The 25135-nt window shown below is 39.2% G+C and overlaps 2 protein-coding genes across 3 annotated transcripts in view; one reads left to right on the forward strand and one right to left on the reverse strand.

The window, feature by feature from the left end:
- Window positions 1-25135, reverse strand: part of Snd1 (staphylococcal nuclease and tudor domain containing 1) — a 462156-nt gene that overhangs the window by 301434 nt on the left and 135587 nt on the right. The window lies entirely within an intron of this gene.
- Window positions 4626-4945, forward strand: LOC108491461 (60S ribosomal protein L36a-like). Its single transcript, XM_017801420.1, is given in 2 exon segments — window positions 4626-4695; window positions 4698-4945. Coding segments are annotated over 2 exon segments (318 nt in total).

Raw genomic sequence — 25135 nt, forward strand, 5'->3', positions numbered from 1 at the left:
ATGTAAACGACTGATTTCCCATTCTCTGTGACTGGCTGAGCTGGTCCTGCCTTTGCCATCTATTTTGTATCTGACAAAGCAAACTGCTGCTGTTTGAGCCACATAATACTCAAAGAAGGTATTTGTAACTTAGTCTTTTCTTAAATAGATGACTACTTCAAGTAAAGAACCTTCAGCATCTTGATACTACCTTTTAAACTCACCCCAATGTCAATATTGAGGGTAAGGAAAATGAAATAGATGTTTCCTCTCAGAAGTTAACTAAGCCTTGATGTACTACCAAACATATAATAAGACATTCCAATTTATTGATATAACCAAGAAAAATCTTTTGAGAATGTAAATAATTCTTTCAGTTACAAGGAATTTTGACCTTCACATTCATCATCCCACTGTCATCTATTTCCTTTATTGGGGGAAAGATTATCAGTTTTCTAGCACTCTCCTAGAACAAGAATGCACATCTTTCACAGACAGCATGTAGGAATCTACATATGTGGAAAAGAACAGAGTTGGCCAAGCTCAGATGGTCCCAAAGCATCAAGATCACAACCTAATAAGCAGAGCATGACCCCAAACATGAGAATTCCACAGGAACAAAATGGAAAGAATCAAAGGGGAGGTGGTAGGTAGGAGTTGCCTGATCTAGGGAAATACTAGATAATACAAGAATATATTTGGGTATTTTATAAATGTCTTGGAAGCTAAGTGAAAATAAGGAGGCACAAATTAAGAGGCTGTTCTATAGCAATTTCCTCTAAATCAAAACATTTTCTCCTGTAGAAAGGAGCAAGAAAGTAAACCAATTCTTAACTTTCACAAAGCTGGTGGTGCACCCCTTTAATCCCAGCACTCAGAGGCAGTTCAAGGCCAGCCTGGTATACATAGTGCTTTCCAGGCCAGCTGGGGCTACAGGGAGACCCTTTCTCAAAAGACAAAAAAAAAAAAAAAAAAAAAAAAAAAAAAAAACCAAAAACCAGAAAGCGGAAACATACAAGGTTCATAAGACCCCTGTCCAAAGTCCTAGTAGCCAATTCTTGAATAGAGGAGGTTCTCTACTGCCAAACCTGGAATTAACACAGGAAGCTCCAGGGATACATGTTCGTCCATCAGTCATCACCCAGGCTGGGGTGGTTTGTGGGGATGAAGTTACCTTTGAGTCATCCATGCTTCTGTAAGTGGCCTTTCACCCACATTCCTATAAGGAACTTCAATAAATTCATTGGCTCACCACGATGGACTTTCCTGGAATTGTCTTGGTGGTTTGTTTTGGTTCCCTCTCTAGAGTAAATAGATATTTGCTGGGATACCTCCAAGAAAAGTCAAATGCAACATAGAAGACCTAAAAAGAGTTACTTCTGACACTCAATGATATAGTTAGAGCTGCTGACAGGAAGTTTTTGGCTACTAGTAATGAAGAGTATTTTACTTTGTTTTTTTTTTGGGGTCCAGGAAGTTGAAATCAAGGCCTGTCACATGGTAGGAAAGCACTCTACCACTGAACTCCATTCCCAGCTTGAAGAGGGTTTTTTAATAAAGACAAAAATCAATGGTTATTATCAGAATCACCCCTAGGAATTAAAGAAGGGCCAATGCTCAAAAAGCAAGAGAGGAAAATCTATTTGCAATGAGTAGCAGTGTGGGTACACAAGCCTTAGTGAACAAAAATGTTTCAAATTAATCGAACAAAACAATGGCATTTACTACACATAGCCTTAGGTCTTGCCACAGAACTGGAATTGTTGCCCTTACTCTACACATCCTGAAACCCTAGGAGGAACATGAAAAGGCCAGTTGACCGGAAGTCAAAAGGCAAGAAATACAGTTCTGGTAAGTATTCAAGAGAAGATCGTAGGATGATATATATGTACTTACATTTGTGAAAATGGTTGTCTAAACAAGAATACTACTTTTGAAAATTCTCTATGGGATTGGGCTGAGCCAAAATATGCTCAAAAGAAGGAAAGGAAGGAAATAGTACACCAAAAAACACCCTAATAAAAAACAGGGCAAAAAACAGATTATATGTTTCTCACCAAGTTAGGAAAGAACAAACAGCACAAGCAGAAAACAAGACATCACAAGCGAAAACAGAACGAACGATCGTATTACTCTAACTCTTCAGAGCTAGGAGCCATTGACATCTGCAAACATCTTACAAAAGACATGTTAGAAGTCCCTAAGAAACCACAAAATAAAAGTTATTCCTTCAAATTACCAGGTACACAAAAGCCTTTGACATCTCTAGGAGGCAACTGAGATATGGACTGCCTTTTGAGAAAATAGGACTTTAGTCGGCTCTTCCATGCTAAAAGCGACTGTCAAGTTTAGGTTCTAATTTACATGAAAATATTTTTTCCCCAAAATAAAAATAGAAGGAAAAGCATGCTTTATCTAGTGGGTGGATAATATACAAACCAATATGTGCTGTAATCACTGTTCCTCCTGAGAAATGACACTGTGTGTAGGCCCTGCAATGACTCACATTAGAAACGGAAGACATAACTTCAGTCATCTGTCCAATCCTCAAGTAAGAGGCCCAACACCCACAACTCAATATGTGAAGACACCTCTAGCCTTTTGACAGGAAGGTATTTTAGGCCAATTACCGAAATAGGGGGAGTGTGGTCAAAGATCTTACAAAAAACAAAAAACAAAAGGGACCAGGAGCCAGCTCTTTGCTTTTAGGCCTATCCCTAAAATCTATAGCCATAAAACCTTGAAACTGTGCAGTATTTCATAAACAAGGTTCAATAGACACTTACGGGGGCGGGGTGGGGGGCTAAAACAAAAGGTGAGCAAGTGTGCTCTAGTAAGATTAAAAGAATATTTTGTTATTTTTTTACTTTGTCTATTGCCTGCATGTATGTAAGTGTGCCCATCATGCAATGCATACAGAAGACAGAAGGAGATGGGAGTTCCCTGGAAATGGAGTTAAAGACAGTTAGCTGCCACGTAGATGCTGTGAATCAAACTAGGGTCCTCTACAAGAGCAACCAGGGCACTTAACTTCCAAGTCATCTCTCCAGCCCCCTTTAGTAAGATTTTCAGGTGTTTTATTAAGGAAACAGGTCCAAATCACAGACTGTCATCAGGTGGTAAGAAAACACAGGAAGGAGCAGCAGAGGGACTGGGGAGAGGGGGTGGAGCAATGTTCATTTTCTTAGTGATTCAAGGGAGGTAAGAGATGCTGGTCATCTGAAGATAATCAAAGCGAACAGACAATACAAACCAGGAGCATACCTGGTATCCCAGAGACAAAGCAAAGACACTCTGGAGCAGAAGGCAAGAAGGAAGGGGAAGAAAAGCAGCTTCATTTCCCAACTATATTTATACCTCCTGCTCAAAACATTTCTTAAAGGGATGTGATTTAACATTTGAAAGAATCACTCATCTTTATGTTGAGGACAGACATTGTAACAAGGAAAAGGAGGAAGACACGAGACAAATTAGGGGATTATTTTGGCAATCCAAGTAGGCCATGAAGGTAAATTATAAAACGGTGGTAGTAGGAAGGGAGGTAAGATGTGGTCAGAGCAAGTAAGTACTAGATAGAATGTGAGATGTTAAAGAAAGGCAGTACTCAAGGATGACTCCAAGAATGGCTTTTTGATCAGAGGAACAGATGGGATCGGGTCATCAAATTAGATGGGAAAACCAGACAGTGTCGACAAGAGGGAGGGGAATCTGAAACAAGATCTGAACCATTCAACAGTATGGGAGCTGTAGAATGTATAGCGATAACTGGATCCTCAGTCACCCTAACATTAAGAGGCAATAAATCTGTACGAGACGGAAGAAGTAGCCAGTGAGCAGGGCATGAGGAAACTACCAGTGTGCCGTGTCTCTGTAGGCAAGAAAAGTGACTGAGAAGAAAGAATAATCAATTGTGTCAAATATTGCAAAGGAAGCTAAGTGAGGTGGGGACAAGATTAGCATTTTACATCTATCTAAGAGGGAGTCAATAGTTCATAAGGATAGGTCTGGTGGAGCAGTAGGGATAAAAGCCAAGTTGAAACTAGGAATGAGTGGGTACACAGGAGAATGGGAAGAAAAAAATGAAAAGAAAGCCAACATACAACTCCTTTGAAAGCTGTGCTGAAAAGCAGACAGAAAGTAGGTGGTAGCAGGCAGAGGAAGACTAAGTGAAGAAGAGTTTTTTGGTTTTGATTTCAGATAAGTGAAATGACAGGCACTGGTGTAGCAAGGAGCCAAAAGGCCTGTAGAAGTACCAAAGCACTGCCCTTTAATACCAACAGGAGCAAATGGAAGTTTCAGTGAGGTGGAGCTGGGGAAGTCATTTCTGATTGTGTTAATTCACTCAGTAAGCAACTCAAGACAAATCAATCAAAAAAACAAAAGAAACAAACAAACAGATGGAAAAGTGGGCAAAAATTCATATACAGATACTTCACTCAAGAACTTAGAATAAACAGTAAGTTTATGAAAAAAGTATAACTTCAATAATCGGAAAAAAAAAACAATAACCACATTACATCCATCATCATACTGGCAAAAATTCTATAAAGGTAAGAATGTGAGGAAATGGGAGTGCCCTTTAAATACTGACAGGGATACAAAATGGCACTCTGGCTTCTTTTTGTGTTGCTAGCACTCCCACAAACATGGTAAACGTTCCCAAAACCCGCCGAACTTTCTGCAAGAAATGTGGCAAACACCAGCCCCACAAAGTGACAAGTACAAAAAGGGCAAGGATTCCCTGTAAGCCCAGGGAATGCAACATTATGACAGAAAACAGAGTGGCTACGGTGGGCAGACGAGGCCTATTTTCTGCAAAAAAGCTAAAACTACAAAGAAGATTGTGTTGAGGCTTGAGTGTGTGGAGCCCAACTACAGATCTCAGAGAATGCTGGCTATTAAGAAGTGCAAGCATTTTGAACTGGGAGGAGACAAGAAGAGAATGGGCCAAGTGATCCAGTTCTAAGCCAATTTTGTAATGAAGACAATAAAATCATGAGTTACTTAAAAAAAAAAAAAATGGCACTCTGACATGTTTGGTTAACATGCCCCTCTATTTAGGGAATGATACGTAGAGGTTAAGTATAGACCCTAGAAAATCCTCATATGCAGAACACAAGTGTAACGGTGTCCACATTAACCCTGTGTATAGCATAGTCATACAATGGAATACAGTGCAGTTAAGCTGAATTATAGCAACACAAGGAATAAATTTGAAAATAATACTAAGTAGGAAAAGGAAGCTGCAGAATGATACAGTAACTATATATACAGAATAAACAGACATAAATGTTATTGTGCTATTCGCAGACCTATGCCAGCAGCCAAGGTATAGAAGTATACACAGATATCAAATATGGCTAATGGTTACTGCTGTAGGATGGAGGAAGGGAAAGGGAGACGGGGCCAAGAAAGACTGAAGGATGAATATTCAAGGACTTTCATATGTGACTGTAATATACAATATTAAGAAGCAAATATGCATAATGTCAAGGGTGAAAAGGGAACCCAGATGTCTATTATTGGCAAACTCAGCTGATCACCTTTAGCTATTCCACACCATGTCTCATACTTTTATTCCTCTTTGTAGCAGACTAACTGGCCATTATTCTCCTCACACACACAAAACAATGACAACAACAACAAAAAAAAAAAACAAAAACAAAAAAAAAAACCCAACACTGAATTTTTCTTTTTCCTCCTAGCAAAACAAGAAAAAGAAGATGCTCCATCATGGATGTAGCTTCCCATGGTGCAGAGGGAATAATTTTACTACAAAATGTGCTGTGAAATAAACAGGGTCAACAAGAAGTTTGACTTTTGTTTTAAAAAGCAACAAACTATAATATATTAATTAATGTAACCAAGCAGAATTATACTCCATGATGTTCTTAAAACTGTTGAATTAAAATAAGAACAGACATGATCAGACTTAAATGAATAAAATTTCAAACAGTAAATAATGGACCAATCCCAATAGCTATGTCTCATGTGGCATTTTAATAAACAAAGGCTGCAATTTCCATTTGAATTAGAAACTTAAAATAGGAGCTGTATCACATACCCTAGGCATATTTACAATCAAGGACCTTTCAATTCCCTTGGCAGCCAGAAGACAGAGCCCACGAGGATATCTACTGGTTTATGGTCCTTAACACATAGAATAGCACATTTCTATAAAAGGCTCCTAACCACAAAGCTGCAGAGCAATAGTGGGGGCAGGCTAAAACCTATAGCCACGTTGACCAAATGGAAGATAACTTGTACATCCCTAGTATTAGTATGTGTGCCTAAAGGAGTGGGCACAGGTGTGCTGCATACCAAATACCTCCTGGGGAGTTTTTGCAAAAAAAAAAAAAAAATGCAATCTATTTCTAATTAGCTCTATGGATTCCTCACCAAAAAAAAAAAAAAAAAAATCTCTTATAAGTAGCAGTCCATTAAAGAGACAGATGTGGTTACACACTAAATTTATAATCCAATATATTTCATACACATCCCAAAAAACAAAGAGGAAAGAATGAAATCTACTTAAAAAACAAAGATATGAAGGGCAGATTACATAATTTGACTAGCTCCTTAAATACCTCATTGCTTCTGGAAGGCCCTCACACTCTCCATTTTTCTAGCAACCCTATTTTATCTTATTGATCCCATGTTAAAATTCCGTGATGGCTAATCCTGGGTGTCAATCTGACTGGATGTGGAATTAACTGAAATGAGAGACACTTTCTTGATTGGATCATTTGAAGCTGGAAGACCCACCCACCTTCTGATGGCAGCCATATAAAAGGCGATGGCAGAAGGGAGCTTTTGCTTTTTGCCTGCTTGTCTTCTCTCTCACTGGTGAGTTCTTGCTGTTGTGGCATTCCTTTCCTGATAGCAGAACCAACTTCTTCGAATTTCAATGTAGACTGAAGACTAGCAGACCTCCAGGAATCCTTCAGGCCTTCATTGGGACTGCTTAGACATCTAGCCTCATGGACTGAGCAACTACCAGATTCTCAGCCTCTCCAGTGTGGTGCAGCCACTTTTGGACTACTTGGACTCTATCCTGTAAGCTAATCTTATACAAGAACTGTAAGGATTATGTAACATGTACAGGGCTAGATTTTAAGGCATGATAATAGCTACTGGTCCTACCTAATAAGGATCATGGTCTCCATTTTACTGCAAGGAAAGTGGGACCCAAAGTAATTTACCTGAGATTACATAACTAGAAAGGGAGAGCTGGGATTCTGACCCTTCCTATCCCAGAAGCTCATCGCTGGTAGTCAGAAACTTCACTCTTTTGAATTGTTATAGCAAAAAGGGAATCACCACCTTTTAAGAATCAGCTGCAGAAAGTCTGATTCAGTAGAATCTGAAGTGATTTCCCACAGATCTACATTTTTAAGTAAGTAGCCTGGTCTATAGGGTGGACTTGAAATGCTGGGGAGGAGAAGGGAAAGAAAGTAAGGGGGGAAGAGGAGAGGGAGAGAGGGACAGAGGGAGGGGTAGAGAAAGAGAAAGAATATGCGCAGACTTGGCCCTACTTTAGTCAATGTCAATTCACAATAAAAGAGGCAAAAGATTTAGAAAGGGCAAGACTCACACTGTGAGTAAAAAGGCAAAGGAAGTGGTAATTCCATGACACAGTCCCAGTTACAAATGTCTCCTGGCAAGCTGCCAGCAGAACAGTTTCTCAGAATCAAGAGAATAAGGCCGATGCAGGCAGCAGCATGTCCTTGAAGGGACTGACCTGTTATCTCCAGTGCACAGCGTATGATTATATTCCACAAAAACTTGCACATCCCAAAATTAAAGGACCATTTTCAAGACTATCATGTAAGAAAAAAAAAAAAATCTCCCTCTGGAGACTGCTCTTCTTCTCAATTACATAAGCCAACTAAGTGCCTTTTCAGAAGTGCTTGCTATTTATTGCTCAGATGCAGTGAGAAGAGAGGGAAGAGAACAGAGAGAAGAAAGGAGCTGGGAAGAAATAACAGGAGCCAAACACCAGCTCTTTTCCCCTCAAGATCCGTCAAGACTTTTAGAATAAATAGCTTGATGTCTCTAAGGGCCCCCAAACCACTATTCAAGTACCAGACCATATGTAGTCCCTTCACTTAGCTGTAAAGATGAGGAGAAAGAGTGGAATAAAAGAATACTACACCTCACAGACCCAAATGCCAAACAAAGACGCCAAGACTTTCAAGTTAAGAAACAGCAGCCGACAGAAAAGAAAGGTGGCTTCCAGAACCACTGAAGAAAACCTAAAATGAAGAAGGCCCCGGAACCTGCCCAATCTGTCCTTTCTACACAGGTGTGGCTTCCCACACATAACTGGGCAAAAACCTTTTTCCCACCCACAAACTCCTCTGAAAATAAAATTCTCCTCCCAGGGAGAACTGAGAGCCTCCTTTCTTAGAGGACTGGTAAGGATCCATGCAGGGAAAAGTCAGGGAGAATGAGACAGAAAGGTACTGGATCCTGGAAGAGAACAAAGCTCAAGGTCAGTACCCCAGACCTTAAGGATGAAAAGCTGTCTTCACCTGAAGCAAACATTCCTCAAACATCTCTTGAGATCAGGTGGCGAGCTTACTGCCAATTGACCAAACAGAAGCACGGCTTTCTACCTGATGACTGGCCATAGTTTCTTCTTGAGATTCACCTAAATAAACATGTGGCACTGTAGATGGGTTTGCAGTGAAAACCAAGCAAGAGGTACATGTTTTAGTCCAAATTAAGGCAACTCTAAGTTCATACTCAAGGGGCAGGTTGGAAAAATATAAATTCCATGGGAAAATCCAAATCTATATTTTGTGTTACTAAGAAGCAAAGCTACTTAACTGAATTTTTACAACATCTAAGGATGTTAATGAGAAAGCTAAAATGTCAAGAGACAGAGGAAGAGATAAGACAAAGCTACAGCACTAATCACTTTCTACCTCATTTTACTATAATTTAATTACTCCATGCAGGTCTTATCCTCTCAACCATACCTCACCAGGGAAGGGCAGTGTGAGAGAAAAAAGATCTCTATGGCTCCCAGAAAGTGCCAGCATGGTAGCACACTGACAAAAAGTGACAACAGTAAATACTACAAAAAGAAAATGGAGACTATTTCTGACAACTAGAAATGTACAGATTGTGATTATAGGAATATATGAAAACTAGCCAATAAATCTCCTAGTGAATTAAAAAGGAGAGAGCGATCTATTACTTATGATCTTTGAAAAAACACAATTGATCATTAACTAATGGTTGTAGAAAATCAGAAATCTTTACAGAATATACATAATATCATTCTGAGTTCAAATAAGGATGAACTGCTATACTAAAATTTTCTCAGTTATGACATTTCAACACTAAATATATTAAGCTATGATTTTAAAAAGATGAATTAGGTGGGGGGAACCAGTTTTATCCTAAAACCTTACAAATTTGAAATTTAGTCTAAGCAAGAGCATAAAAAGAGAACTGGGGCTAAACTCAGTGGCAGTGTTTGCCTAGTATGCTTGAAGCCCGGGGTTAATTCCTAGTCCCACATAAGACAGAAAGTGAAAATAGTCGAGTTATATAGCTGAGTGGTAGAGCATGTACGTAGCATGTACCAGGATCTGGGTGTGACCCCCCTGCAACACTACTAAAGAAAGAAATAAATATAAAAGGAGAAAAGGAAAGGGTAGTGAAAGATTGCAGAGCCCTTCCTGGAAAGATTAATAGGCAGTGATACCAATAGGCATAAAGCTTGCTAAATGAAAGGAGCTCCTCATCTGCTGCTCAAATGAACAGATAGAACAGAGGGGAAATGAAAAACTACTTGGCATTTCTGCAAAGAATCTTTCTACCTAGCTAAGAGGTCTACAGACCAACTAGAAACATAAGTCAATATTAAAGTGGAAATTCCTTCATTGGAAATGACATTGAAAGTCTAGAAATAAGAAATCAGATTCTAGGCCAATGTGGTGGCATGCACCTTTAATCCCAGTAGCCAAGAGAGCAGAGACAGATGGACCTCTGTGAGATCAAGGCCAGCCTGGTCTACATGGTGAGTTCCAGATCAGCTTGGGCTAGAGAGGCCCTGTCTAAAAAAGGCAGCACCCCAGCCTCCAAAAAACAAAAAAACAAACAAACAAAACAAAAACAAACAAACAAAAAACCTCAGGGCTGGAGAAATCGCTCCATAATTAAGAGCACTGGCTGCTTTTACAGAGGACTTTGATTCCCAGCACCCACATGGCAGCTAACAACAGTCTGTAACTCCAGTTTCAGGGGAGCCAATGTCTTCTTCTGACCTCTGGGGACATTGTACAATACAGGTGTACTTACATACACAGAGGCAATACACTCATACCCATAAAATAAAAATAATACATAAAATTTTTTAAAGAAAATAAATCAGAGTCTAAAGATAGAAGGGAAAAGGAGTGGGGGGAAAGTCCTTCAAAAGCAAAAACCTCAACAGAGATGTAGCTCAGTGGCTGAGCAGTCCCCTAGCAGGCATTAGGCACTGGTTTCAATATCCAGCACAAGAAGGAAAAGCACAAAATAACAGTAAAAATAAAATAAATAAGTAAATACTAAAATTAAACAGTAAAGGCAAAAGCTGACCCAGAGGTCTTGGAAGTGGCATGGTATATAGCAGTAGCAAAGACCAACTATTTCACAACTAGTTCTGCCCTTCTGGCACAACTTGCCATTTCATTGGAAGCTCATAATTAACCAGTTGGCCTCAAATCATGTTTTCTAGTAATGGAGAAATCTTCTCCACTTCTTACCCTTCATACCCATGCTAAAAATGGCAAGCCAATGCCCTCAAAAAAAACCCCGTTACTTAAAGCATAGGCTATAAGCCAGATTAAACCTATCCAGCATAGTGATGTGCTATAAGCCCTCCCACAGACCCTAACGAGAAGGGGAAAAAAAAAAATTCCTGTCTTACAAGGAAACTAATTTTCTCTATAACCAACAGGATTGGAATAGCGCATTTGGAAGATCATATCATTTTGTTAGAGAAATACTTCTTTGTGAATGTCTTCCTTTCTTCACCATATTAAAACATAATAATTATTATTAAAGTTTCTTCCTGGAACAACACAGAAGGGAAAATGATGCTAGATATGACACTATTATTTAGCCAATGCCAGTGGAACCTTCAGCTGAGCTAGAGTTCCAGTCAAATTTGTGCAATAAATTCTTGTGCATTTGAAAAAAGGAGACTGAATTATGTAAAAGCACAGCAGAAAGGCCTCCCTTTAGACACTGAGTTTCTGCCTTGCCAGTTGCAACCCTCCAAGGTCTAAATCAAGTTGTGGTGTCTAGTACCATATATTTTATCCACTAAAGTCAGCCTACTCTCAGCCTAACCTTATATATTCAGTAAAATGAGAGCTCTACCTTTTCAGGTACCCATCTAATGTTTCAGAACAAAGACTACTTTTTTAAAAAACCGTACTGTCTATATGACATTAATCAAAAACCTCCACCATTTCCTACCACCCATAACTACCATGGAGAAATGTGGGCAAATGAAGCCCAGCTGCCATGGCAACCTCAAAATATATGTATGCCTCGACCCACATGAGGTCAGTGGAGAATGCTGCTGTTGGAAGGAGATGGTTCTTCATCAAGTCTGAAGTCAACTACACATTAATTGTTTAGTGTTCTTGTGTTCACACTGGTTGCACCCAGTAAATAAGTTCACAAGTAATAAGAGCCCACCAGTCAGCTGGGCAGTTAGCTGGAGGTAGAGGGGCATGAATAAATAAGAAGCTTCTCGTTCTATAAGTACTTTCCCCCTGTGAGGAATGACATGGGTTGAGAGGCTGGTGCCCAGGTCTAGGAGAATACAATTTCACAATCTTTCTGCTCTAGCCCTAAAGATAGTGAAATCATGTCTATGTAACAGTTTTTGTGTCAACAACTTTGTCACCACTGTACTATGACAACCATGACTTTACTTTTCCTATTGCTGGTCTTCTAACTTAACTCCTTTGACACACTGGACTGACACCACTCTAAATTAAAAATAAAATTATTATAAAGCAAAATGAACACCATTAACCCTCTGAGGCCCTGCTATGTGATTGGCACATTAAACACTAATTCTATAATCTCCTCAACAACCAGCAGAAGTAGAATTACTGGCTTTATTTCAGACCTGAGAAATTAGGTGCTCAGATAAATAACTTCCCTAGCCAATATCACATATTAGTATGAAAGAACCCAGGGATGATCCATCTAACCTAGACTCTGTGCTCATTTCTATCATCAACATCCCAAGCGTGGTGGTAGCAAGAACTGGCAGATTTGCCAACAGTTCCACACACAATCTTCAACAGACTTAAAAAGGTTGATTAATTTCAACACATGGTACATACAATCCCAGAGCCATCAGTTACTGGGGAGCTCTCTGAGCTTAAATAAGTGACACTCAGCAGTGCCAGTTGTGAAGCTATTGCCACTCAATTTCAAATCTGATCTTTCTAAAGTTCTACTTTGTGATGCTGGAGTAGGGCACAAGCAAACGTATTTCTGATTTGCCAGCTAGTTCCTTTTCATGTTCTGCCAGTAAAGGGTGCTAGAGGGAGACTGGACAGGAAGAAGTAACAAACTCTTTCTTCTTCCTGCCAACATCTCCAATGCCCCACTTCCTCCCTGCAGGGGCAGTGTAGTCAGCAATGGAATTCAACTTGCAGTTTTCCCAACACTCTTTGAGACACAACCACCATGCCACCTCAGAGTCACCAAAACCAATCATCTGGCTACTTCTCCTGGGAGGACTGCACCACAGCCCTGTCAAGCCTAAAGGCACAACATCAGTTAACACATTTCTGTCTTCAGATTTTTAATCTCTTTCCTATATGCATCCACCCCACAAGGGATGAAGCTATGTCTCACAGTTACTGTTTCTGTGCTATACCACAGGGTTCATTTTCTCTCTTTCAGTATTCCCAAACTTGGTTAACGATTCCTTATATTATACTTGCACTTTATAAAGTACTCGTGTGGCCTCTTCTGCTTAAATACTGACACATTAGGCAAAAGTACAGTCTCTGTAATTGTACAAAGAAAACTGACCACCAGATAGCATCAATTCATCTGTTTAGAACCTAGGGCCTCATGCATGCAAGATAATGGGCCTACCAGCTTCAGCTTCCAAGTCTCTTCATAACCACATTCCTCACAGATTACTCCATAGCACCTATGCTCACATACACTGTACATATTTTACAAACATCCAACCTGAGGGACCAATTGCACGTGAAGAGCTTTCACAGTTAAGATATGTGTTGTCAAACAAATAAACACTGAAAGATTTAACAACTGGCAATGAGTAAAGGGGTTTTCAAGTCAGTATGCATGCAGCCTGCAAGATATAAAAATTACACAATAAGGGAACAATATAACCTATAATTTTTTTCTTTCTGATATGCTGTTGAATACTCTCATGATTAGTGAATCATTCTGTGGCTTTAAATCCCAACCACAAGGAAGATGCATTCATACTTTTGTAAACCGTGATCATGGTAAAGATGGAAAACTCAAGTTAGTCTAAATGTGCCAATGTGACTACTATATCACAGAGCGGGATGTAAATAAAGTAAGGATTAGTGCAGACAGCAAAACTCACTGGAGGCTTGATAATATCAACAAAAAAAATCATTTTTTCTACTGCAGCACACTATGAAGGAAGTCACCTCATGCTTGCTATCATGTATCATACCAAGCAAAGAACTCGAGAAAATTTCTCTTGAGGCAGCTCCCCCGCCCTCTCCAGGAGGAAAAAAAGGATCAGAAAAAAGTGGAATTTGTTGATTATCCAGTGCTATGAAAAGGAGAAATTGGAAGTTACTATTTCACAGTGTTGGTTACAAGATGAAAAGATCTGCAAATATATTTTACAACAATATGAACATAGTTAACATGTCTGAACTATACCAAAGTTTATGTTCTGTATATTATGCCACAATAAAAAAAGCACAGCACATTCAGATAATATACCACTGACTTCTTTAATCTGAGAGAAGAATCAGGCATGCAATCAAATTCAATTTCCACACTAATATGAGAATTTTCAAATACGAATTCTGATCTTTGGTGGAGTGATGAAAGATATTGCTGAATTATAATTTATGAACTCAATCAAGCAAGCTGGCCCATGTCTGGTCCCAACAACTATATTCCAAACTGAGTGCTTCTTAAATAAGCAACTTGTCCAATTTCTTCAGCTGAGTGTGACTGCCATCTTAGCCCGCAACATTGTATCAATTAAAATGTCAAATGATCTGCAAAAGCATCTTCAAATGCCACCACTTCCAGGAAGACTTCTGTGAATTCTCTGATTAAATATTCTCACTTTCTCAGCAATTCTGACCCAAGCTGATATATATGCACCTATGTCTCACAGCTGATTAGAAGCTGTTTGAAGTAAAAGATGGCATAGTGTCTTTTGTTCACTTAAGGTTTTTGCCTGCATGTATGTGCACCACATGTGTAGTTGGTGCCCCAAGAGGCTAGGAGGGATGTCAGATCCTTCTATAACTGGAGTTACAGGCGGTTGTGAGCTACCATGTGGGAGCTAAGAACTGAACCCAGGTCCTTTACAAAAGCAGCCAGTATTCTTAACCATGGAGCCACCTCTCCAGCCCCTATATTGCCTTTTTGATACCAATATTCCTAGTTAATTCTCAAAATTTTAAGAGTCAGTGCATGTTATCTTTATTTTTTACAAATAAAGAGAGCCTGAGAGAGCTGAAGACCCTTGGCCACACCACTAGAAAAGATGGACTATAGTTTGATTAATTACAAAATCAATAGCCACTGGATACTGTAATAAGGCCCATTACAATCCTATGATGCCTATCCAATACCTCAGAGCAATTGAAAAGGAGTCATTTTCCTTGTTTCTAAGCACTAAGCTCCTAGTCCTAGAAGAGCACAGCTCATATGTGAAGAGAAATGGAAACTGCTTTTGACCTGAACGTTCTCTGCAAAGCACCCCCACCCCCTGCGAGATGCACACAAGGTGACCTCCTCACCTGGAAGCTGAGCTCTGCCTCACCATTAGATGACAAGGATGCTGGGCAGCTCCTAACAAATAGTGCTGAATGTGAGAAAACTATTCAGGGCCACTGCTAATGAGAGAGCCAGAACATCTTGCCACCAAGATACAGAATGTTTACCTAATAAATCTTAGATTTGAACACAACCCCAAACCAAAAGGTTATATGAAAAAAACAAAATTCACAACAACACCAGTTTAAAAATCTACATCATTACCTCTGTATCTCTAAAAAGGACAACATATAAGATTTGACATCAGAACAAGTCAAATATAAAAGGCTATACTAAAAACATGAGTCCTTTTTGCTAAACAGTTTAATGACAACACATACATGATCATTATTTCTTTTGAGGACATTCCTGTTTCTAGCACATTTTAATTTTATCTAAGTTTCACCAAGGACAAGAATCCAGCATAGGGCAAGGGGTTCATGACCTGAATGAAACAGGAAACCAAGTCAAAAGCATTCCAATTTAGCAAATGCATCCTCCTGTCAGGTCCAAAAGAATTGTAATAGCATGATGACACACATAGAGAAACCAGCCAACAGGACTGTCTTATTGCAGTACATGCACTGGATTTCCTACAAGGCAGAAAACATGTCTTTTACATGCTGGGGTGCCACCAGCATGCTGATGGCCCCAAATACCTAGGTTAAGACTAAGTGCGAAAATAACATCAATATGTAGGATACTTTCTCTGTCAGAGAGAGAAGTGTGAAATTCCCTTATTTTAGCTGTAAAATTTTTCACTAATTTATCTCACACTAATTATAAACTCAGATATAATCAGACAAGGCTAAGCTCAAGTTTATTTGTGTATAATTTATGAATTAAAAAAGATTTGCCAATCGATTTGAGTATAAATAAGGGTTATGTTTAAGCTTAACTGAATTTAATACACCGACAATTGACAGAACTGTAAATTTACCATTAACGGCAAATCACCATAGGCTGTTACTTGACAGGAATGAAAGCAATTGGCTCAGATTTGAAGATGGGGAGAAGACAAAGAGAATGGACTGCAGGAGGTGAGGACAAGGGAAGAGAGGTCTTCACACAGACTGCCCTGAACAACTAACTGTAAAATCAGCTGGGTAAATCAACCACATTTTTATTTATTTTGTCTTTTTGAGACATGGTCTCCCTGTAGTCCCAGCTGACCTGAACTCACTATGTAGACCAGGCTGGCCTTGAACTCACAAGGATCCGCCTGCCTCTGCCTCCCAAGTAGGGGGATTAAAGGTGTGCGCCACCACTCCCGGCTTTCAATCAACTACATTTTTAAAAAATATTTTTTATGTATATGTGTATATTGCCTGCATGTAGGTTAAGTGCACCCGTGTAATGCAATGCCTGCAGAGGTCAGAAGAGGCTGTCAGAGCTCCTGGAACTGGAGTTATGGACAGTTGTTAGCTGCCATGTGGGTGCTGGGATTTGAACCCGGGTCTTCGGCAAGAGCAGTCAATTTCTTAACCACTGAGCCATCTCTCCAGCCCCTCAACTACATTCTTTAAAAAATGCATGCATGCACCAGTCACTGGAGAATAAGTGACTTGTTCCCCAGAGAATAAGGAAAAGCTTAATATAGAAAACAAAAACTACAGAACTCAAAAGAGCAGACAGAAGTGCCTGAATTAAAAGTGGAGATTGGCTTCAACAGACGACAATGTTGTTACAGAGAAGTGCGGATGTATTGGGAACTGGGTAGTTGAAATCTGAAGGAAAATTAAAAAGAGGAAGGTGGGGATAGAAACATGGCTGCTCAAGCAGAGGACCCTGGTTCAGTTCCTAGCACCCACGTGGTAGCTAACAATTATTTGAAACTCAAGTTCCAGAGAGATAGGATGTCCTATTCAGGCATCCTCAGGCGCTGCATGTACATGATGCACTTCCAAACATTCATGAAAAACACTCATACACACAAAATAAAATGAATCAAAAAAATATTAAATGAAAAAAACAGTAATATGAGAAGACTCACTGCACCAGTGATCCCAGGGAGAAGAGAATTTGAAGGAGGTTATGATAGAGAGTCAAAACATTACGATAGGCCACAATAATCACTACATAATAACTGCAACATGTCCATTAGAGATGGAGAAAGGGCAGCTTAATTCAAATTCCAGTGAGTTGCACAGTTGGGAAAACGTGTCTAGTTTATAATCATCTTTCAATAAAAAGTGGTAGTTAAAAAGAAGGTATTAGATTAAAGGGCAAAGCTTTAGTTTTTTGAAAAGGTAAAAATCACCTACTGAATGATGAAAAGGTAGCAAAAGGCATATGCAGTTGAGCTAAATTCCATCATTCCAATCTAGAAAGTTGTGATCATGAATGATTCACAGAGGTTCTAATTACAAACTGTATGATCTGGGAACTATGTACTTATCTCCAGCAGGGACTTAAAACTTATTCATCTCTGTAGCCCCCAGCATCTGGCACTGTGTCTGCACATGGTGCATGCTCAATTAATGTTTGTTGAATAAAATTACTTAATCTCTCTGGACTTCAATTTCCACCTCTGTTAAAAAGAAGAATTGGGTAGATCTAAATGATGTTCCTTCTAGGTCTAAATGCCCATAAGCCTAGGAACAACATTAAATGGGTCAATTCCCTATGATTCTTTGCAAACGTGCTATGTTGTAACATTCACGGTCAACCAAGGGCAAGAAAACTTCAAAGCTGGACCATCAGCCCTGGAGTGAGAATACATGCATTCTTGAGAGGCTCCTTTGAGGTGGAAATGTCTCCATTAAATCAGGTCACAGAAAGGAAATGGCAGGTAGAGCACTACAGAAAATGTTTTGATGAGCATAGCTTTTTTTCCCACTCTCCCTACCCCTAATGTCAATTACCAGTCCAGACATGGGTACTACATGGAAACCTTCAAAATGGAAAAGAAATCTTTAAAAGTTCATTTTCAAAAAGTCAAAAGCACTAAATCTATAGCTGTATAAAAAGTCGTATCTTTTAGGCTCAAGCTGTTTAAGTTTTAATCCCAACTGGGAGGTAAGGAGGGAAAAAAAAAAGAACAAAGAAGGATGGAAAAGTCAAATTTCAAAAGTCACTACAGCGGCAGGTCGCTCACAGGATAGCAATAACGGTGATACACTGCACGATCACTAATCAATAGTTCTCAAAATAAAGAAATGAATAATCAACTTTATATATATAAACAAAAACTGTGTACCAGAAAGCAATCATGCTCACATTGTGAAAAATTAGAGATGCCAGACAGGAGTTGGTTGATGAGCCAATGACACAAACCTGTAACCTCCCTGCTCTACCACCAAAATTAACCTGGTTAGGGGAGAAGAAATCAATAGCCAGAAGAACTACAGTTGTTTAAAGACAAAGCTACTGACATCAAACTGTCTTTCTGCCTGTATCTCCAATGGCTCCTCAGATCTTTTCGGTTCTTCTTAGAACTTCGTGTCAACCTACAAAATCAAACTTTGAATATAAAATAATTATGCTTCCTCCAAAGGGGCTGTGAACAAAAGGGATTATTGCCAACAATTTAATCTAGAATAATCCACAAGAAATACCATAATTACATAGGTTTTTTTGCAATAAAGCTTTTACCTGGGATCATTTTCTAATGAACATTAACTTCTCAAATGGCCATGTGTATGGAACTGGTAAATTACGTTACTTGATCTTCTTTAGTTTCTATACTAATTGGCAAACATTTAGTTGATTATGTCAATCAATTCAAACAGAAACTGTTTAAAACTTACTGCAAGAAAAAAGAAAGTTCAACCAAACAAAACAAAAACACTACTCATTAAATGGGGACACAGGGAGATGGCTTTGTAGGTAGAGGTGCTTGCAACTGGATGTTGCAAGCCTAATGATCTGAATTTGATCCCAGAACCCACATAGAGGTGGAAGGAGAGGTTATAGTCCACAAAGTTGTGCTCTGACCTCCACATGCATGCCATGCCATGCACGCCTCCACCCCCAAATCATTTTTGTTTTGTCTCTTTACATAGCTACTTTCCTAGAGCTTCTAAAACATAAGCTAACAGTAGTCAACTGTATTTGTAGAATTTCAGGAACAACATAATACACCTTTTCAACTTCTGCTTCCAATGCTTTGAAAACATCTATGTAAATTATCATTATTTACTTCATTTAATTTAGCTCCAGTAAAGCTGAACTGTTCAAGAGGAGAGAAGATAAAAGAATGAAGCAAACATTAAGGGTTCAGCTTCTTTTTCGGTCCATTTTATTAAGAGCGTTATATGGTGTTCAAATTACAAATATTATCCCTTCCAACCACACACCAACACCATAACCTAAGAGCTCATCGTGGCAAGGCCTTAGAGGAGAAAGAGATTGTTCCAAAGGGCAGATGAATGAGCATGTAATGAAGATGAGAAAAAGGTGTGTGCCCCAAACATTCACACATTAGGAGATGGGGAGATATTATAAGCAAATACACTATTTGAGCCAATCATAGAAGCTTCTTATTCAGAAAGCACCATGGGTTATGTATATGGTATCACATCATCTTAATCACTTCAAGTTTCCTTACAATTTAATTCAAATACTGCATTCTTAGACTGACCCCCCCCCCACACACACACACAGAGGGAGATAGAGGGAAGGGGGTAGCAAAGAGGTAGAGGAGGGGGAGGGAGAGGGAGAGAGAGCACTAAGAGAAGTATAGTAAAGGATCAAAGGAAAACCAACAACAGATCAAAGGAAAGACATACAGTCCTCAGGAGTGGGGTGTTATCCCAAATCCTAGTCTCCATGGCTTTTAAATAAAAACTCTTCTGGAAGAAGCGGGGCAGGGGATGGTTAACAAAGCGTGGGCAAAGAAATTGTTCCAAATGAGATTTTAAATGAGTCATGCCCAATAACATGGACAATTTCATTTACTTATCTGACCAAACAATGTATTTTATCCAAGAAACCTAAGACTACACTGAATGTCTAAAAATACAGTGATCAATTTAAATTGAAATTCAAGAGAAAATGATATGGGTATGAAACAGACCATTCTCTGCAGAATTCTACGTTTAACAGCTTAGTCCTCAGATTTTAAGTTGAAATGTAGTAAAAACCCTAAATAATTAGGTATAATCAAAGAACTTAAGACTTAGAAAAGGGAGAAACAAAAACAAAAACTTGATGTCAACAAATCACTTAATACTAGTCTGTTCCCTGCTTGAGGCTAGAGAGAGCATCCTGAAAAATGTCCCTCACATAGTTTTTTAGACATCTTTCCTAATGCAAGTAGATGTGAAGGTAGAAACCGAAATTGTTTTATTTTCTTCTGTACATGCTTAGAAAGCAAAGGCACAGGAAGGTCCTGAGACTAAATAAACACGCAGCATAGCAGAGGTTATTAAGGCAGCGAGATCTGCAATCTCAATACAACTTAAATCCAATGATCTGTGCCAAGAGTCAGATAATAGAAAAATTTAAGTATCCAATATATATTGTTCTTAAACACTATCCTGTCAGCTACCATTAAATACCTTTTTGCTAGCCTGTAAAATTGATATTTCGTATCTATGGAGGGTACAGTAGATAACTCTGGGCAAGAATTCAAGGCTTTAGACACACATTGAGGTTTTGCAAATAAACATTAAGAATCAATTCAATAGCAAGAATGCTTACTAAATTTCATGACTATCGAACATCTACCAATTACAGTCACCCCAAAAGACACTGAACTGTTAAATTACTTTTAGGTCAAAAGGCTTAAATGGCTCAAATCCCTAATGACCAGCATAGGCAGTATTTTTAAGGAATGTCATCTCACAATTAATAAGCTTGAACTTGCATCTCCTTTCTTTTTTGTGTAGAATGCATCAGAAGTCACAAAATGAATCCATGTCATTTCTGTCCTTGTATAGCTGGAACTCAACTCACAGGATGGAAGCAGTCATTAAACAATGTTGGAGAAGGGCTAAATGTCTTGCCCTTGTTTGCTCTACTGTTCATCTTCCAATTAATTTCTCCTTAGACTTCCCTGTCTCCCTGCCAGTGGTCAGTCAAAACGCCTTCCATCCTTCCTTTCACACACACCCCTCTCCTCCCTGACTTCCAGGTTCCTTTAGGTCTTCCTGTTGCCAGAGTGTACATGTTTTTCTCTAAGAAATATTCTCTTTTGATATATTCTCCTTTTCAATAAATCAAACCTTACATATTGCTTTCCCACTTGATTCATAGTCTCAAGATCCCAACATCTCTGGTCAATTTCAACACAGACACAAGAGTTTCAGAAACACAGGTCAATGAACTCAGGACAACTGAGGCAATGTCTTCTCCAGTATTCACAAAATGAAAAAAGGGAGAGCAATGTGTTGAGTCTGGGCTGGTAAATTACTCTGGATTGAAGGACAGTCCATTATTCTGAAATTATACCTTTTTATCTTTTTAGAAGTAGTTTTTTTTAAGAAATCATTATGTTAGAAGAGCAGAGAAGCACTTCTCTTCAGCTTTCAAATCGGAAGGATGAGCTTGTTTCCCAGAGGGAGAAAAGGGAAATAGTGGCAGAAAAGAACAGAAAGTTCAGGAGGAATATGACAAGAGGTAATGCTGGGTAGGAGCCAGGGGACCAATCACGAAGAGCTTAGTTTTGTTTGCCAGTCATAGACGTTAGCTTGTAAAAAAAATTTTTTTTTTTAAAAAAGGAAACTTTAGGGAAGAAGACTGAATTATTTAAATTTTACAAAGATCAAATGAGCGGTCACGTGGGACAATAGATCAAAAAGGTAACACTTGAAACAGAAGCCAAAAAACTTGTGTAGTAAGTGAAAAAAGAGATGAAGGCTTCCAAAGTGGAGGATGAGGGGAAAGGTAAAATTTGCAGACAGTATTCTGCTGCTTGGCTCAGTTGTATGTATAAAGTACTTATTATTATATATAACATGACATAGGTGCAGAAACCCATAAAAGTGAAAAAAATAGCTTTCTAGTCATTATGTTTGCTTTATACCTTACAGGCATAGCCATCCTGTAGCCCACAGGCCACAATCAGCAGCAAGTGACCATGAATACATATTATTGTGTCCAACATAGCTTTTAAACTTACTTAAAACATGATTTTTTAAAAAAAATTATGGGGGGGGGCACACTTGATTGCATTTTTCTCCAGAGTGAACTTTGTGGATGATAACATATTTCAATGTGAAAAGGTTGGATATGTCTGCTACAGTAGCAGTCTAGGTGTGGTGGTGGCATTAATCCATACATCGCTAAGAATGAAATGCTCATAATTTAACATGTTTCCTATCCATGTAATTAAAATGGCAACATAAAAAAATTGGACAGGTCCTCATCTTCATACATAGTAAACCCAATTTTTATATTTTATATTTTTATACTTTATAGCAGAACTAAAGTGACTACCAGACCAGGGTTTTTTTGTTTTTGTTTTTTTAAGTCTTCAAAGCAAAGCATATAAAGATCTAGACGCAGAAGATGTTCCATAAATATTTAACAATTAAAAACAAATATTTTTCCCCCACTGAGAAGCAAATGAGCGAGGATAAGCTTGGGCACCGAACTATAGCTGCTACAAGAAACTCCAGGAATGTGACCTATAACCACCCCCTTTAGCTTTGGCAACCTTAATCATCAATGTATTAAGAGCACCCAACCTCTGTAACAGTGCAAGTCCATAAAATCTAAAAATGGAAAGAAATCCATTTCCCTATGACATCAAATGACTCTGTGGCAGCAAGAAGTTGCAGTTAGTCTGTCAACACAACATTCATCAGGAGGAAAGGAGGAAGCAGTGTTCTGCTAATCATTGTCACCTGACCAATATCTTGTCAATCACCAAGGAAAAGTAGCTTATCCCTCGTGGGCAAAACTCATTCGTATCTGTGCTGGATAGCTTTAGTGTCAACTTGACACACTTGGGTTGAGGAAGCCTCAATTGGAGAATTGCCTTCATTGGACTGGCCTGTGGCCATGTCCATGGGGCACCTTTTTGATTGCTGAGTGATGTGGGAGGGCCCAGCCCACTGTGGGTGGAGCCACCCCGGGCAGGTGGGCCTATGTTGCATAATAAAGCAGGCCAAGCAGGGGCCAGGGGAGCAAGTCAGTAAGCAGTGATCCTCCATGGACTGTGCTCCAGCTCCTGCCCTGAGTTCTTACCTTGGGCTCCCTGATGAACTGTGACCTGGGAGATGTAAGGTGAATAAACCCTTTCCTCCCCCAAGTTGGTATTGGTCAGAGTGTTTTGTCACAGCAATGAAGAACAAACTAGGACAATATCTAATAAGGCTTCAGAAATCTAAAAGAGCTAAAGAAGAAAGACTCAGAGATGGCAAAGAGTTTAGGTAACGGCTGTCAGATATCACTTCCATAATAGTGAGCACATCTGGTTCAGTGTCTGCTGGGAACAACCATTACAATTCTGTATATCCAAATCATAAGAGGTATCACGGAAGGTTACTCATGCATGCCTCAGAAGGCGAAATGACAACCACCCTTTAACAAAAATATGGCCAGAATTGATTTTCTTCCCATTTTCTACAAGTATGACCTTACCATGAGTCTCCACTCTCCTGCATTACCTTTCCTGAGCTAAAGAAGAAATTGTTGGTCAGTTACATTACTACTCCAACCCCAGTAAGTCTCTTTTCCAATAAGGAGAACGGTGAGCAAGATAATGTTTCACTTGCTATGAAGTTCCACCCCCTCCATTCCTACAGTGAATAATTGGCCAGCAGAATGAAAATCTGTCTAGACCACTAAATGCCCGCTACCCCAAATATTCACGATGCCAGGAGCTCTAGTGTGCAGGGTTCCAAGTAGGTTTTAGCTGCTTTCTCTACCTTCTGAACAACCTTAAAGATCTAATAGACTGATTGAATCATGGTTCTCTTTCCAAATTAAAAAATCATTACTCTGTACAGTAGCCAATTAAATTCTATTTTCAGCAAACTAACAACCCATATCTGCCCCCAAAGGACTGTAACCTATGACAGAATGAGGTTTATGTAGAAAAATAAACTCCCAGGGCTGCTTGAAGATACATAAACTCAAAGGAATTACGTCTTATCTGAAAACCAGCATCTTAACAGAATTCCTGGTGAAAGGCAGACTGGCAGACTCCCTGTGTGAGAACTCAGGAACTCGGCCACTGTTTTGCACACTCCATCATGCACACGAATCACAGAACCTCCTATTCTGATGAAAATTCCAGTAAAATAAATTCACTTTTCTCCCTGAAAATAATCAGACCGCAACTGTAATCATACTCAACAGTGACAAAGGAGGTCAGTGTGTTTACATTAATCTTCGCTTAGGTGAGACAGGAGGCTGAGGATGTGGCTTGGTGGTGAAGTGCTTGCCTAGCATGTGAAAGGCCCTGGGCTTGATCACTAGCACTGCAGTTCTGCCATTCAAAGAATCACACCAGGAAAAAGGTAATAAGATGCCTGACTAAGAGCTGTTGCTGAGAAAGGCGGAGCAGGGCAGTCTTGAGGAGGATCACAGATACTACATCTTGGCTGTAAAAACATCTAGGATCTGGCCACCTTTTGCATAAATGGCATACCACTCAGGCTAAACTGCTGTGGGAACTGATCTTATATGAAAAGAGGAAACTGAGACCAGGTTCTGAAAACAATGCATTTTTGTATCTGTGGTTGCCCCCTCTGTGAAATGATTGTTGTGAATAACTGGGGTAATTCCATATATTTTACCAGATTGAAAATATGAACATACTTTGGGACATAACTGTTACTGAAATGACACTTCATTATGATTGTTTTTGGTTTTTTTTTATTAATAAGAGTCTAGAAACTCTACCAAATATATGAGCATCTGACTAACTTGCTGTAGGCATGGCCAATCAGAAGATAATCTTTGGATAAAAAGGAGAACTTTAAAAAAAGAGGACTTGGGCTGGAGAGATGGTGTTAAGAGCATTGGCTGCTCTTGCAGAGGACTTGGGTTCAATTTCCAGCACCCATATGGCAGTTAACAACCATCTATAACTCCAGTTCCAGGGAATCCAATGCTCTCTTCTGAACCCTGCGGGCATTGCACGACACAGGTGTACTTACATACATGCAGGCAATACCATACACATAAAATAAAATATTTTTTTTAAAAGTCGGACTGTAAA

The sequence above is a fragment of the Nannospalax galili genome, unplaced genomic scaffold (genome assembly GCF_000622305.1).
Source record: "Nannospalax galili isolate Female #2095 unplaced genomic scaffold, S.galili_v1.0 scaffold660, whole genome shotgun sequence".
In the NCBI taxonomy this organism is placed as follows: domain Eukaryota; kingdom Metazoa; phylum Chordata; class Mammalia; order Rodentia; family Spalacidae; genus Nannospalax; species Nannospalax galili.